The sequence below is a fragment of the Anguilla anguilla genome, chromosome 17 (genome assembly GCF_013347855.1).
Source record: "Anguilla anguilla isolate fAngAng1 chromosome 17, fAngAng1.pri, whole genome shotgun sequence".
Taxonomy (NCBI): Eukaryota; Metazoa; Chordata; class Actinopteri; order Anguilliformes; family Anguillidae; genus Anguilla; species Anguilla anguilla.
Window position 1 is genome coordinate 2,496,009 of NC_049217.1, and position 15,455 is coordinate 2,511,463.

At 39.5% G+C, this 15,455-nt stretch overlaps 2 protein-coding genes across 2 annotated transcripts in view; both read left to right on the top strand.

Annotated features, from left to right (window-relative positions):
* LOC118216547 overlaps positions 1 to 3,407 on the top strand; it is a 46,790-nt gene extending 43,383 nt beyond the window's left edge. The window contains exons 14-16 of the mRNA XM_035397823.1: positions 2,091 to 2,098; positions 2,515 to 2,595; positions 3,101 to 3,407. Of these exons, the coding sequence (XP_035253714.1) occupies positions 2,091 to 2,098; positions 2,515 to 2,595; positions 3,101 to 3,189 (178 nt within the window). The 3' untranslated portion in view covers positions 3,190 to 3,407. The remainder of the gene's footprint in view (positions 1 to 2,090; positions 2,099 to 2,514; positions 2,596 to 3,100) is intronic.
* The window catches only part of LOC118216548, a 58,973-nt gene that overhangs the window by 25,797 nt on the left and 17,721 nt on the right, over positions 1 to 15,455 (top strand). The window contains exons 2-3 of the mRNA XM_035397824.1: positions 8,424 to 8,731; positions 15,070 to 15,381. Coding sequence (XP_035253715.1) covers positions 8,578 to 8,731; positions 15,070 to 15,381 — 466 coding nt within the window. The 5' untranslated portion in view covers positions 8,424 to 8,577. The remainder of the gene's footprint in view (positions 1 to 8,423; positions 8,732 to 15,069; positions 15,382 to 15,455) is intronic.

The following is a 15,455-nucleotide window of genomic DNA, read 5'->3' on the forward strand; positions in this document are numbered from 1 at the left end:
CAAGCATACTAGCTAGTCAAACAATTCAGTCATTGAAAAATTGGGGGTGTCGCCCTGTCTCCCTCTTAACCTATGCATATGCCTCCATCCACATCCCTATGAGCTTACTTAAGGCTTAAAATTCATTCAAATTGCAATGAGAAAGAATAAGAATCTGAAACCAGACCTGGCCACTGAATAATAATGCTTCTGTCTCTCCTGTGTCTTAGTGTTTTTGAATATGACAGTTCGCTTATAACACATTTGAAATCTGAATAATGCTCTATGTAATAGCTTACAGTTTCAAACAAGTAATTAATACCAATGTAACTCTCTGACCTGCCCCCCCTTTTCAAACTTTCCCATCACAACACAGGGATTTATGTCAGAAATACTTGTGCTGAAGGATTGGAACTGTTAGTCTTCTGTATCTGAACAATTTAGCATTAACATTAAAGTGTTACATATTTAATGTACCATGGTTGGAATTTTAGAATTTTCTATTTTCCTTGTGCAGCCCTCCCACCACAATGCTCATTTACATAATATACATAGGTAATACTGAAACCTATGACACTTCCACTAATACACTAAAATGCATGGGAGGAGCTGTGATGGGATGCACCAGTTTACTCTATGACTAGGGATCTCACTTGGGAGACTGGGAGGCTTCAGGTAGCTTTAAAGATGTTAGTATGTAGCTATACTGCTTGTGAACAATAACTCCCATGCATAAACACTTTGACTCACGAGCCCCCACTTTGAGCACTCACACTCAAAGAACCAGTTATTTTATTAACCTAAAATGGTGCTCTACCTGTGCGTAACATTTGACTCCATGTATAAGGAGTAAAACCACAATACCAAAATACGCCACATTATAATGAGTTTAATCAATTTCAAGAGAAAAATATGCAATAACACTATACACAGTCCAGAATATATCTTTAACTACAATAGTGGCATTTTTTTTTTTTTTTTAAACACCAAAGTGCCATCAACTTGACGCCATTCAAACTTAGGCAGCCCATACACACTGCATGGCCCCTGTAACTGTCACAGTATTAAATGAAAGAAATGAACACGAAACCAAAATAAACTAAAGAAAATAACCCGCGATTTTAGGCTGTTTGTGCACAGTTTGTCTTTATACGTTGGCGCGCATGTTGGAGCTCATATGAATCCACACAAGAATAATGTTGAGGTTTACTCACACACACAGGAAAACAAGTCACTGGCGATCCGAATGCAGGTCCGACACAAACACACTCGTTCAGCCGCGTGCTGTCCTCTTCGTGTGGCTAGCTGCAGGTTAGCTAACCCGAAACAGTAGAGAAAACACTTCGTCGAGAAGAAATTAAGAAAAACTGGAATTTACACCAAAACGTCCGCACCTTCCAAAACGTGCATTCAACTCAATTTCACGAAACAGTTTTACGATCTCTCCTGCACCGTGCACCATCTGCTTCTCTATTCAGTTCTCTCTTCTGTTCGAGTCTCCTCCTGCAACCCCTAACTAGTTCCCACTTGACCTCTTGTCGAACCCCCCATCACGCAGTGTGATTGGACAACATATCTTCTAATCAGCACAGCAACAGGCGCCAGACAGTTCACTAAATGTTTAACCAGACCTTCACTCTCCGTGAACTTTCTAAAGTAGTTCTCGTTTTATCAGCTTCTATCACGTGAACCAATTATCTAAATCACACAGTTGCATAGGATAAACTGCAGCTAGCCCCACACGAATAGCACAGAAAAAAAACACTGGCCTCTCTGAACCCCACCCAAATCCAAGAATTAATGAATTAATTAAAATACATTGCAAATATCAGATTAAATTGGCAAACATCTTCCAAGGGCACTACACTTGAATAAAATATGCACTCGTAAATAATGAATGTATCTTTAAAATATAGCTAAATAAGAAAAAAAAAATTTAATTTTTAATGAGTTAAATATTCTCCCTGTTCCCAGCTCCCTAGTTAAGTTTCCTTCTTTTGTGCCAACACAGATAATGGCAGGGTGCAGGTGATCAGTTTGGCCTGTATTGCTGCTGTGTGTGTTGGAGTGCTGTTGCTGTTAGGAGGTCTGTTGTTTCGGCGTCTGAAAACAGCAGCAGGTAAGAGCTTTTCATTCTGTTCCAAGTTCACCGTTCTCTCTGACAGAGCTTTCTAGAACACTTCCACAGCATTCTAGAGCATTCACACAAAAACAATCTCTCATATTTTATGGCTTTGTCATATTTAAGACTCACTCATTCTTTGCAAGTAGCAAATAGAGGGCTCAATGTGAAATCAGCAGTTCTAAACTTGTTGCAAAGCTACAAATAGAATTGATTTGATTGATTTGAATATCATCAAGATCATCAATGGCATACAACAGACAATAAAAACAATCTAATTTGTTCTTTTTAAAACTAATCCAGTACAGAGAAAAATGCTACAAACCAATGCCATACACAAGATCAACCAAATATGACCAATCAGTTCCCAGAGAGATCATTTACAGTTTGCTTAAATGTTTTCTCCCTCTCAGGTCCCTCCTCATCACCAGCTGAAGGGAACGGTGCAACTGATACAGTCTACAGTAATGTCACAGATCTGCAGCAGGGTCAAGGTAGTGTTTGGGAACAAGACTATTCACACGTAGCATGAGTCAGTGCAGTAATGTATTATACACTTCATTACAGGCATTTATCATACGCTCCTATACACAGTGACATACACAGCTTTTTGTATCTTAAAAACACAGCATCCATTTATACAGCTGGATATATAGTATTCTGAGCTATTCAATACCTTGCTTAAGGGTACAGCAGCAGTCACCTACCTGGGAATCGAACCTGCAACCTTTCGGTTACAAAGCCAGTTCCTTAACCAATATATTACAGTACAAAATGTACTTATTGGCCATGTATGGCTTGATCATAGTAAAGATTCAATAATACTTTATAAATTTGCCTGGCTGATCAATATAAAGAATCATTTCTTAATGTGGCTCAGTGTTCTCTGTGCAGTCATTTACATAAAGTTATTTTAAGAGGTGCAGTAATTTATATAAAGTTATTTTAAAAGGTTTGCTTCAATCTTTCTGTCTCTCGTACTCCTATCCACATTACCAGTGGATGGGAATGGTGATTCCAGTGCAGCTGCTGCAGGCTACAGTAACGTCGCAGAGCTGCAGAAAGATCAAGGTAACGGGCTTAACTGAACTATTAACACGCTGCATGAACCGGTGAACTCATTCATGGGATGGATCGCATTATGGGCCAGGTTCTAGTCCTGGACTAAATTCAAAACTCCACTTTGTCCAGGAATAAGCTTAATCTGTGTCAGTGAACTCGGCCCCATACGTTCCATGCGCCAAATGTGTGTGGGAAATTAATTACACACTGAACAACTGAAATTGGGACCATTTTTGGCGCATCAGACTGCAGCTCTTATACTTTTGAAGATGCACACCTGAGCAATACCTGAAACTATTTGTAAAAACATGTGTTTTTCTTTTCAAAAGAAAGTGCATACCTGGGGTTGCATCTTTACCTTCTCTTAAAAGGAGGCTGAGTTGCAGGTATGCCAGGAGTTCCACTGCCCGGACCATGTTAATCAGACCTGGGTCAAATACGCATTTTTTTTTAGATTCAAATACTTTTCTGTGCTCTCTTGATCTTGCCTGGTGTAATTGAGCCTGCTAATATGACCAGAAGGTGGGGTTTGCACTTTTTTAGAGTATTTCATTGGTTCCAATACACCAGACAAGATCAGTAAAGTGTAGAAAAGTATCTGAATCTAAAACAAATAAGTTTTTGACATGGGGCCGGCATAAATGCAGGTTTAAGTCTGGCTCAAAATCATTTTAAAATCAGAGGGAACATGACCAGAGGAAAGAGAGGAATTAACAATGGAGGATAGATAGGGAAGGAACTCGCTGGAAATGGATTGGAGAACTGTAGATGGGATGGGGTCAAGTGGACAGGTGGTTGCACGATGAGAGGTAGAACATCGGAATCCTCCAGCATCTCAAAGGAGGTCAGTGTGGCTGTGGGTTTGTCCCGGGGGATTGGGGAGCTCACTGGATGGGCGAAGGAGTTCCGGATTGTAACCACCTTTCCTTCAAAGGCAGCCAGAAAGTCATCTGCGGAGAGGGAAGAGGGAGGTGGGAGTGGAGGAGGAACGAGGAGGGAAGAGAAGGTGGAGAATAGTTTGCATGGATTAGAGACACATGCACTGATCTTAGATTGGAAAAATATCTTTTTGAAATATATCAGGCTGGAAAGGGTTACAAAGCCATTTCTAATGCTCTTGGACTCCACCAAACCACAGTTAGAGCCATTATCTCCAAATGGAGAACACTTGGAACAGTGGTGAATCATCCCTGGAGTGGCTGGCCAGACAAAATTCCTCCAAGGGCACAGCGACAACTCATCCATGAAATCATCAAAGATCCCAGAAGAATGTCCAAAGAACTGCAGGCCTCTCTAGCCTCAGCTAAGATCAGTGTTCATGACTCTACAACAAGAAAGAGACTGGGTAAGAATGGGATTCATGGGAGAATACTGAGGCTGAAACCAGCATTTCATGCTTGAAAATGATCAATTTGCCTGTATAAAAGCAGTTCTTTAAAAAAGGAGTGGGTTCAAATGCCCCCACAGTGATGTGAAAGGCTGATATCGAATTATAGGCAGCGTTTGGTTGTCGTTATTGCTGCTAAGGATGGAGCAACCAAAACCAGTGTCAGGGGGTGATTAGTTTTTCACATGGGTGATATGTGTGTTTGATAACTTCTTTCATTAAACAGTCCCTTCCTAACTGCAGACCTGGCTGAGCTGTCAGCAGATTTCTGCAGTAGTCGTTGAGGTGTAAGATCAGAAATGTGTTATTTGAATGCTCGCAAGTGAACATTCTAATCCTGATGTAACAATCATTTCTGGTAATTGAAAGCAATGTTCTAGAACACTGACTAGGAAATTTGAAGAAATTTCAGTCTGATTTGAATTGCTTGCACCCAGCTAGTCAATAAGTATGTCAGATGAGGGAGGATCATTGTGATCATTTTGCAGCTTCAGTGGTCAAACTGTTCCTAATAGATCTCAGATTTGACAGGTTAAATTCTACTCGATTGGTCACCTTTTTACCTGTTTTTTGTTTAAGAAGAGTTGAGAATCAATTGTGATTCCAAGGTATTTAACTCAGTTACTACCTTGAATTTCTCTCCAGATACACAGACTTCTGCCTCTTTTTTGAAAAACATGCAGTCAAGTGTATTCATATGTTAAACAATTTGTCTGCCACAAGGGATTAAAATCTTTTCCATATAATGTATTGATAAACACTTCACTCCTGATAATATTTCAATATCATTTCTGGGAGCAATAAAAGGAGACATCATTGTTTCACCTAAATTAAGCATGTTAAATGCCAGGCCTGCAGGCTTCAGCAGTCACAGATATCACAGTGCCGAGCACAGTGAAACAGAAATATAGGTAGTGATATTACACAAGAAAGACTCAAGCTTGTGCAAGCAGTTGCAGAATTCAGCTGAGCCAAAACAGTTGGTACTTCCTCTTTGTACAGGCATTTCCTGTAAAGTATACCTCGTAAAAAGACTAGACACCTGTAAGAAGTGCTGCATAGGGCATCAGCCATGGCATTGGTACTGTTGTGGACCCTGTTGTGGATATCAGGATACTGTCACAGACTGTCAGCTGAAGGTGAGTCCCTCTTTCTGCCTTGATCATACATTTATTAATATGTTTATTCACATAGACGTCTTACAAAAATGTAACCAAACATATGATAATAGAACAACATCATAATGGACAAATAATTAATTGTTAAACAAAAGACTAAGTTATATCACGGTCACATGGGAGGACATGGGACAGAAACAAAAAATGGAAAAAAGAAACCATTTATTATATTTTTAAAAAAACAGAAGGAGTAGGTGACACAGATTGCTACAACTATAATAAATGACCCAGGATCATTTTCTTGTTTTCAGTTTTTGGTTCAAGAAGAGGCAAAGGTTTCAGCATATGGTCTTCATCAGTGAAATTGTTTTCTATACATTATGTACTTTATATCCAGATATATATATTTCTATATGCTGATGTGAGGCAATTTGTCTGAATTTTTTTATATGAAATTTCAATATTAAAGTAAGAATAATATAATGTGAATAATTTTGCTATTAAATCAGAATGCATACAGTGATAAATGCAAAGTCTTGCTGTTGAGCACAAAACCCGTAAACAAAAACTTTCTAACTTTCAAGTCTTTGAATGGCAAAATTTGTAACCCAAAACATTAACAGAAACTAAAAATGTTAACCTATGAATAAAAGGCGCTGAAAACAGTTCTACTTTCAAGCAATTTATGTTTGCCAGCTTTCCACCACAGGAAGTTTCAAATGAAATAGAACAACATTGTAATATTGTGCAACCACACTGCAGACCATGATGCAGATCCTGGGCATGAAAGCGGGACTATAGCTGGTACAAGCAATACTTGCCGATACAAAATATAACTCAGATATCTACTACAGCTAAAGGGATTACATTGTTGGGCCCCGTTTTACAGAATCAATGTTGCATGGTACATGGGCACAGTCAGTGGCTTGGCCCATGGGTGTACTGGGCGTGGCTAGTGAATTTTGGTCTTTCAGTGACCAGAGGCGACATAGCTCAGGATGTAAGACCGATTGTCTGGCAGTCGGAGGGTTGCCGGTTCAAACCCCGCCCTGGGCATGTTGAAGTGTCCTTGAGCAAGACACCTAACCCCTAACTGCTCTGGCGAATGAGAGGCATCAATTGTAAAGCGCTTTGGATAAAAGCGCTATATAAATGCAGTCCATTTACATTTAGAGGCGGGTAGCCCACAACTGTTCTGGAACAAGTGTTCTGGAACCTGGGCTGGAGTAGCCAGAATAATTTAGTGGTGGGTATGTTTCAGGTCGAATCAGTCATAGCCAATCAAATGACCTCTTTTCATTCCCTTTAAATAGCCCTGCACTTTCTATCCTGGCATGCCGCCATTTTCCCTTGAGTCAATAACATGGAAGACGAGGATAAAGATCCCACTAATCCCATAAGACGTTGGAGGTGCAGAGTTAGGCTGTGACTTTTTTTCTAAAATTGAATTAGAATAGATCTCATAGATCTCAAGAGAAATTCAAGGGAATTTGTTGAACTTTTCTTACATCCGATTTAAAATAAAACATTGTTGAAACATTTATATGGGCCAATTTTAATTTCCCGTTAAACCTGTCGATAAATAGCATAAACGCATTATGCTGTGTTAACTAAGTTCTATTAAACAAAATAAAAACAGGGAAGAAAATACATTGTCAGTGGTCTCATTCACAATAGTAAAATGGCATGCGATGCTCAAAAAAAAAAGATAATGTATGAGTTAATTATTAATTCATAACAACAGCATGGCTTAACTGAACTGAGGGGGATTAGATGAGTTGTGGTTTTTTACATTACATTACATTACATTACATTCATTTAGCAGATGCTTTTATCCAAAGTGACGTACAAAAAGTGCATTTTCATGATCGTAGACAACTGCTGAACACGGGTTCAGTAAGGTACAATTACTTATTTTGTAAAGCTATTTCTAGCCGAGAACAAAGAACACTATCCTGGTCTAACATCTGCAAAGCCAAACTAGGCAGAAGAATAAGCTAGAGTATTAGGACAAATACAATTTACCAAGAAGTGCAGGGATGGGGCAACATGTAACAAGTGACAGGAAAAAAATTTTTATACACTTACAATACCCCAGAGACCACAAAGCAATAAAAAGAACAGCCATAAACAACTAAAAATAAATACATCAATTAAATTTATTTTTAAAAGATTCCTCCTGCTTCTGGGATTTATATCAAAATCAAATTGGACAGCACATTGGATCCACAAAACCCGTTGATTGGCTTCTGAATAGGCTGTGATATCACGCGCGCATTGCATGGGAAAGCCACGAAATTGGGAATCCACCGTACGGTGGCATTCGCCGCTGTACCCCTTTATACACGGTCTGACCAGGCGGGCGTCGAAGGGCACAACTGGCAGATTTCGACTGACGCAAAAATTCAAATGTGCTGCACCAAAATTGCGCTGCTCTAGGCGATATTGATAGACACACCCCCCCAGCAGTGGCTCCCCTCACTTCAACGCTGTGCAGGCCATTATATTACCAAACCGCTAGTACCAAGTACCATTTCACCAACGCGACGGCTCGCAACATACCTTATGCCAGCTAGGAAACAGAGCCCTTCATCTCTATTTATACACATGGGTCAGTCTCCAGACCAATTTGCCTTTCATCTTCTGGGTTTTACTTTAAACAACGGACTTCAGTTTCCCTCCATACATAAAAGCAATATAATCATGTCTTGTGCTCAGCTGGATCTCGGTATTTGGTGTGTTTTTCTTTCTGCAGCATTGGTGCAGTATAAATACTTCACTTCTGGGGAGAGACAGGGGGTCTCTCTACAAGTCCCTGCTGAGACCAACGGGACAGAATTCATCTGGGAGTATTTGTAAATGCAATCCTTGTGGCCTCAGCTGATAAATACGAGAATGCTTCGATTTCCATGGAGGTAGATAAAGAGAGATTCTCATCTGAGCGCTACGATGGATATAATTTCCCTCTGAGAATCTCACCAGTGAAGTTTGGAGACAGTGGAAGGTACTTCTGTTTTTGTGAATCCTACCCAATGGCCTCAGTAACTCTGGTAACTGTTCAGGGTAAGTTTGCACTTCAGGTTTTGATTATACTTACACATACTGAATAAATACTTAAACGTGATGTTCATTAAAGTAGCCTTTTTTACAATATGCTGTGCCATGTAATGTAACAGACTACAGCCATGGGCTAACAGTAAGCAACAGAAGTGTTGATCCCAAGTCGTAAAAGTAGTGCACTTCACAGAAACTCCATGAATAATAAAGGATGCTATCTAAATAAAAAAGAGTTATCTGAAAATAAAAAATAAATAAATAAATAATCCACGTTCATGTGCTCTCTCAGTCTCAGCAGAGCCCCCCGGTGGTCTATCCAGGAATCAGTCATTTGTGCTGAACTGTGAGATACCACAGGGCCCTAGTGGTCAGCTCATGCTTTAGGCGGGGAGGGGCGCAGGGACCCTACTGGTCAGATCACGCTTTAACTCTCTGGGGTCTAAGGGTAAAATGAGGCACACTGGTGATTGTGCGATGCTCTGACATTTGTGTAAATTTCATCAACTTTATATACAGTGATTCCAAAGTGTTTCATATCTTTGTTTTCAGCACAAACTCAGCTACAACAATATGGCAGCAGCAAGTAGGTCATAATAATGTGTGGATTGTAAACTGCTCTAAAAACACACAAACTGTAAACAGTAGTTTTGAACATGCACAGGAATGTTGTAATAAAAACACTAAACAATTGTGAATAAGACTTTTGGTCACTGAAATGTGTTCTTCAAGGTCTTGGGTATCGAAAGATGACAAAATATTTTAGCAAATCCAATGAGAAATATAAAATAAATTGCTAAAAGTTAGTGTTGTGACTACTATTTTTCAACACCAGGTGAGAATGGGAGGGCAAATGGCCTTTCTGTAATGAATATGCATTGGGTAGGAATACCTGCCAGCTAAGTAGGCTATTCACACCTGCCCGCATGCCTCCCCACCTCTAAGACAAAGACTCAGTGAGCCATTTAGAAGACAGAAACAAAGACAACTTTTGATTTTAGAACATTTATTGAAGTAAACTGCATGGAAGATGAGATGAGACTGGTGTACTCTTGCAACGTCTGCCTGGCCTCTTAGCTAGGGGTGAACTAGGCCGTGTTTCCTGATCAACATCTCTGCAAATATAATAAAAACAAAATTGTTAGGAAATGTGAAATCAAATCAAACTTTATTTATATAGCACATTTCCTTCAACAGGTGAATATTAAATGTGCTTTACAAAAAAGGGACAAACCACTAACTAATGAAAACAAAATTTATGAAATGTGACATCATATACAAACAAAGAACCAAACAAACACAACCAGACTCAGAGATGTAGCCTATAATTTTGAGAAGCAATGGTTAGAATCATTTGTAGTGTGGGAATTTACAAGCGCGCATATTAGTGAATATTCCTACAAACACAAACAGAATGTAATACAGCACACATTTACAAATAATGCAAGCTATCAACGAAAAAACATTAGCTTAACTAAATAAACACTGATATTCCAACTAAACTACACGCAACTCATCAATAACAATGCCTCAATCTGAACTAGGCTAGGTCTGTTTAGCTAAGTGGTTATTTTATTGCTATTTCCCGAACTTACTTAGAGTATGCTAATATCGATTGTGCGAGGACATCAGTTTTAGAATCCTAGCCACGCCACTACACGCCAGGCATGAGCTATTTATTACAAGTATGATCGAAAAACATACAGTCTACCTGATAGCCTACTTCTAACACAACCAGACGCAGAGAGCCTAGCCTATAATTTTGAGATGCAATAGTTTGAATAGTTTGTGGTGTGGGAATTTACAAACGCGCATATTGCTGGATATTCCTACAAACACACAGATAAGTTGCAATACAGTACACACTACCAATATTATCGTAAGAAATACACTTACTCATGAAGTTGATCCTCAGCTGGATCAGTTCGCAGTTCGAAATGACACCTTTCTTCATCACTGTCAGCTTCAATGTCCGGACCTGATGAGTTGTTCGCGTCTTCATGGTCGCTCTCCCACAAAGCATGAAGAACGTCTAGTCCAGTCATTCGTGCCATTTTCCAAAATTAAATATAAGGATTGCCCGAGAAGACGTGGGCTATGCTTCTGTATGACATTTTATCCTTGTTTACAGTAGGCGCTCTCGCACATCAAACGAATCGTCCCTCCCCTGCCATCGATAGCAATTAGCATGTCATTATCTTGTGAATGTGGTCTGGGCGTACTTACTGCCGAGCGAAAATCACATATTAATGAGAAAGACTTAACACATGGCAATGGTCTGTTTGATCTAATTTTAAATAGCTTAAAACAATTCATATTATTTTGTCAATGGACACATTGGAATGCCACGATTCTAAGGTTTATGTCAATGTCTTTGTTGTGTCTGTATGATAAAAGCTCGCAAAGTTATTCATCCAAATAGCAACAAAATCTTGTCGAGCTCCGCCGGCGGAGCTCTCAATCCCAGAGGGTTAAGCCCCAGGGGTCCTAGTGGTCAGCGCACTCTTTAAACGCCAAGGGTCCTGGGGGCCCTCACACTGTAAGCGCTGAGGGGCCTAGGGGCCTCACACTGTAACCGCTTGAGGGGCCCAGGGGCCCTAGTGGTCAGCTTACGTTTTAAACACCAAGGGGCCTAGGGGCCTCACATTGTAAGCGCTGAGGGGCCCAGGGGCCCTAGTGGTTATCTCACACTGTAAGCACCCAGGGGCCTAGTGGTCAGCTTGCGCTGTGCGCACTGAGGGCCCTGGCGTTCAGTTTCCTTCGGAAGTCTTGGGCCACACACCACGCGCAGCCTGAGGCTTGGAGGCCCCCTGGCAGTCCGAGGCCCTGGGGCACTGGCCCCACTGGCCCGGTCCATAATCCACCATGCCTGAACCCTGACATCTGTATATTACTACAGGTACATCTGCTGCTCCTGAAAAAAAAAAGCAAAAAACAACAAAGTTTTATTTTAGATTGCTTCCAATTCGTGTAGTTTTTGTATCCTTTCTATAATTGTTTTTAATATTTGGAGTCTGTATAATACCTGGTTGTTTTTTAACTCTTTATTCTTGATGCTTTTGTCAGTTTATTTTCTCTTGGTTGGAAATAGCTCTGCAGACCCTTTATAAAAAGCACTATCAAAATAAAGCATCTTACTCATTTTATGTCTGTTTTTCTGTTACGCTTTTGTTTTGTGAAATGAACTGCAAACAGAAATATCCAGACATTAATAATATTTGCTCAATGGCCAAAGGTATGTGGACATCTGACATTCATATTCTCATCCAAAATTATGCACATTAATATGAAGTTGGTCCACCCTTTGCTGCTATAACATCCTCTACTCTTCTGGGAAGGCTTTATACTAGATGTTGGAGCATTGCTGCAGGGATTTGCTTCCATTCAGCCAGAAGAGCATTAATGAAGTCAGGCACTGATTGGGCGATTGGGCCTGGCTCGCAGTTGGCTTTCCAATTGATCTAAAAGGTGTTGGGTGGGGTTGAGGTCAGGGCTCTGTGCAGGCCAGTCAAGTTCTTCCACACCGTTCTCTACAAAACCATTTCTATATGGACCTCAATGTGTGCCTGGAAGAATTGTCATGCTGAAACAGGAAAGGGCTTTCCCCAAACTTTTTGGGAAACATGGAATCATCTAGAATGTGATTGTATGTCGGGGCCTAGCCCATGAAAACCAGCTCCAGAGTGTCCAGGTACTTGTGGTCATGTAGTGTCTCATAGAAAACCATCCTGCATGGGTGAAAACTTTACAATGGCATTACTCAGTTCACAATAACTCACCAACAAAACACAGTAATATACTGTACCGCTGTCTATTTGTGATTCAAGGACGGATGTCAAAATAACATATCATAGGAATCCTGGGATCTCTGCTGATTGACAGTGTGACTGACCAATAACATGTTAGAGGACCACCATCAACTTCCAAAGGACCAAGATTAAAACTGCTGAGTGGAAGAAACAGGCTTAACAGAAATACCATTACATGGGGAATGTTTGAACCCAATAGTGATATGTAATGGGGTGCTGCTGCCAAAAATCAATGAAACACTGGTAGTGATTCTGTACCAGACGAGAATCACAGCGAGTTAACACTGCACTCTATGTGCCTTACATACATCTCTTTGATCTTCACTTCATATCACAATCCAGCTGGAAGCTAATTAAAACAAGACCATGGCTGGACCTAATCCATGGAGACTTCATCCGGCCAACCAATGGTGTAACGTCATAATTCGGCATACCAGTGGTGTAACTTGATCACTCACTCAGTCACAGACATTCGCGTTTGTAGGGCTGGCCCCACTGTTGCAGTCCAGCCAAAAAAGTTAAATTTGGACTAAACAATTTGGCAACCAAAAGGTACTACAGTTTTTTTGTTTTTTTTGTCTTATTTGTGAACATTTCACTCCCAATAAATATTAAAATACTGTATCAAGTTTGTGAACAAAAAAAAGATCATTCTATAACCTGAAGTAAAGGTGTTAAATGCCACAAGACACTCCTGACATGTCCAGCAAGTTTGTGTGGAATGTTCCAGAATACAGCTGTGACAAGTTCAGTGTGTAGTTGAAGGGTGTACCAGTGCATTTTGTAAGTACAAAGCACCACGGTTTATTAATAAATGTGAATGCAGAGTCTCTAAAAGCACTTTTCCTTTCTGAAACTATGCAGTCCCCACCTTACTGCAGATCCTGGTTGAGCTATTAGTAGATTTCCCTTTAACGGGTGTAAGATCACAAATATGTGACTAGAAAGTTCATCACTGAACAGGCTAGTGATGATGTAATGATCACCTCTGGCAGTTGAAAACAATGGAGTTTTTTAATTTTTTATTTTTACAAAGGTAGTGAGAACAGGTGGACTTGACTATTTAGAATTGTATAAACAAGCCACATGACTGCAATTTTTCTCAGTGTTTTCCCATCTCAGCCAGTTGTGATTTCTTAGGACATAGCAGTGGTGACGGCTATTTGGCCTTCTGTCCAGACTCTAAAGGGTTTATTTTCACACAGACTCAAGGCATCTCAGTGTGGTTTTGCTTGCTTCACCCAGCTTGTCAAGCCAAATGTCAGATGAGGTAGTTCCTTTTTGTTCAGGCATTTCCTGTAAAGTATAACTTGTATAAAGATTAGACATCAGTAAGAAGGGCTGCATAGAGCATTAGCCATGGAAAAGATACTGTTGTGTACCCTGTTGTGGATATCAGGATGCTGTCACAGACTTTCAGCTGAGAGTGAGTCCTCTTTCTGCCTTAATAATACATTAATTAATTAATTGATTGATCAATTCATATATAAAGCTCATTAAAATGCATAAAAATGTACAACAATAATAGAACGTCACAATGGGCAAATTGTCAAATCCAACAGTCACATAGCAGAACATGGAAAAAGACAGTCTTACTGTAACAGAGGGAGTATCGCAGAGACTGCCAGTAATATATAAATTGATTCAGAAAGTTTTTTTCAGTTTCAAATTCAAGAGGAAGTAACTATAATATAGTCACATACTGTAGCAGCACATGGAAAAACTGCAGTAGTATACAAATGCATTCATTTATATAAAAACAGTCTAATTTATAACAAACTTTTTTTTGTTGTTGTTTGTTTTCAGTTTAAAATTCTACAGGAGGCAAAAGTTTCAATGTTTCAGCATATGACCTTTATCAGTGAAATGACTTCATATTCCGGTGCCAAGCAGTTACACAGGCTTTTTAAATCTGAAATTCTGTTATTACATATTAATGATGAGTGTGATTGATATTGTTAATAAAGCAGTATACATGCTGTAATGCAAATTCAATACATATTTTTGTATTATAACTGTATCAGTAAGACAGATTTACAATCACTCCAAGCACTATTTTCAAAGCACTATCTTCAAAGAATTTTGCCACTAAAAGATGTCTTTCATGGTAAAATTCATAAAACACAAACATTATCAGAACCTAAAAATTTTCATTTCTGATTAAGAGCACTGCATAGATTTCATTTTTGAAATTTTCTTTGCCTGCTTTCCACTAGTAGGCTACAACAGGAAGTTGAAAATAGCACAAAAAAATAGCAAAAAGATAATAATGCAGATATTGTGTCTAAAAGCAGGACTTTAGCTGGAACAAGCACTATTTTTCCATCCCAGTATAAAATATAGTTCAAATATTCACTACAGCTATAGGGATTACATTTTTATATTAATACAGAGACCCGTATCAACCTGACTAACCGTCATTCATCTGTCATTTAACCTTAATGAACTAACTGCAATTCCCCTCAATATTGAAATGTAATCTTATCACGTCTTGCGCTCAGTTGGATCTGTATTTGGTATGTTTTTCTCTTACTGCAGTGTTGGTGCAGTACAAATACTTCCTTTCTGGGGAGAGACAGGGGGTCTCTCTACAAGCCCCTGCTGAGACCAACGGGACAGAATTCATCTGGGAGTGGACATCACATGATGGAAGCTACACAAACGCTCGGATAATAACTATACAGTCCAATGGGATGTTTAAATGGAATTTGTCAAAGTTGTCCATTACAAAACAAGGGAAGTATGACATTGTTCTGCAGCCAAAGTCACAAAATTCAGGAGTTTTTACTTTCATTCAAACTAAACCAGAGAAAGTAAACTTGTCCCAGATTGAAGTGTTCACTGTAAAAGGTAAATTCAGGTTTTGATGCATTTTATAAATTATATTATTAATAAGATGAGTCAGTATCTCTTTCATACTATGT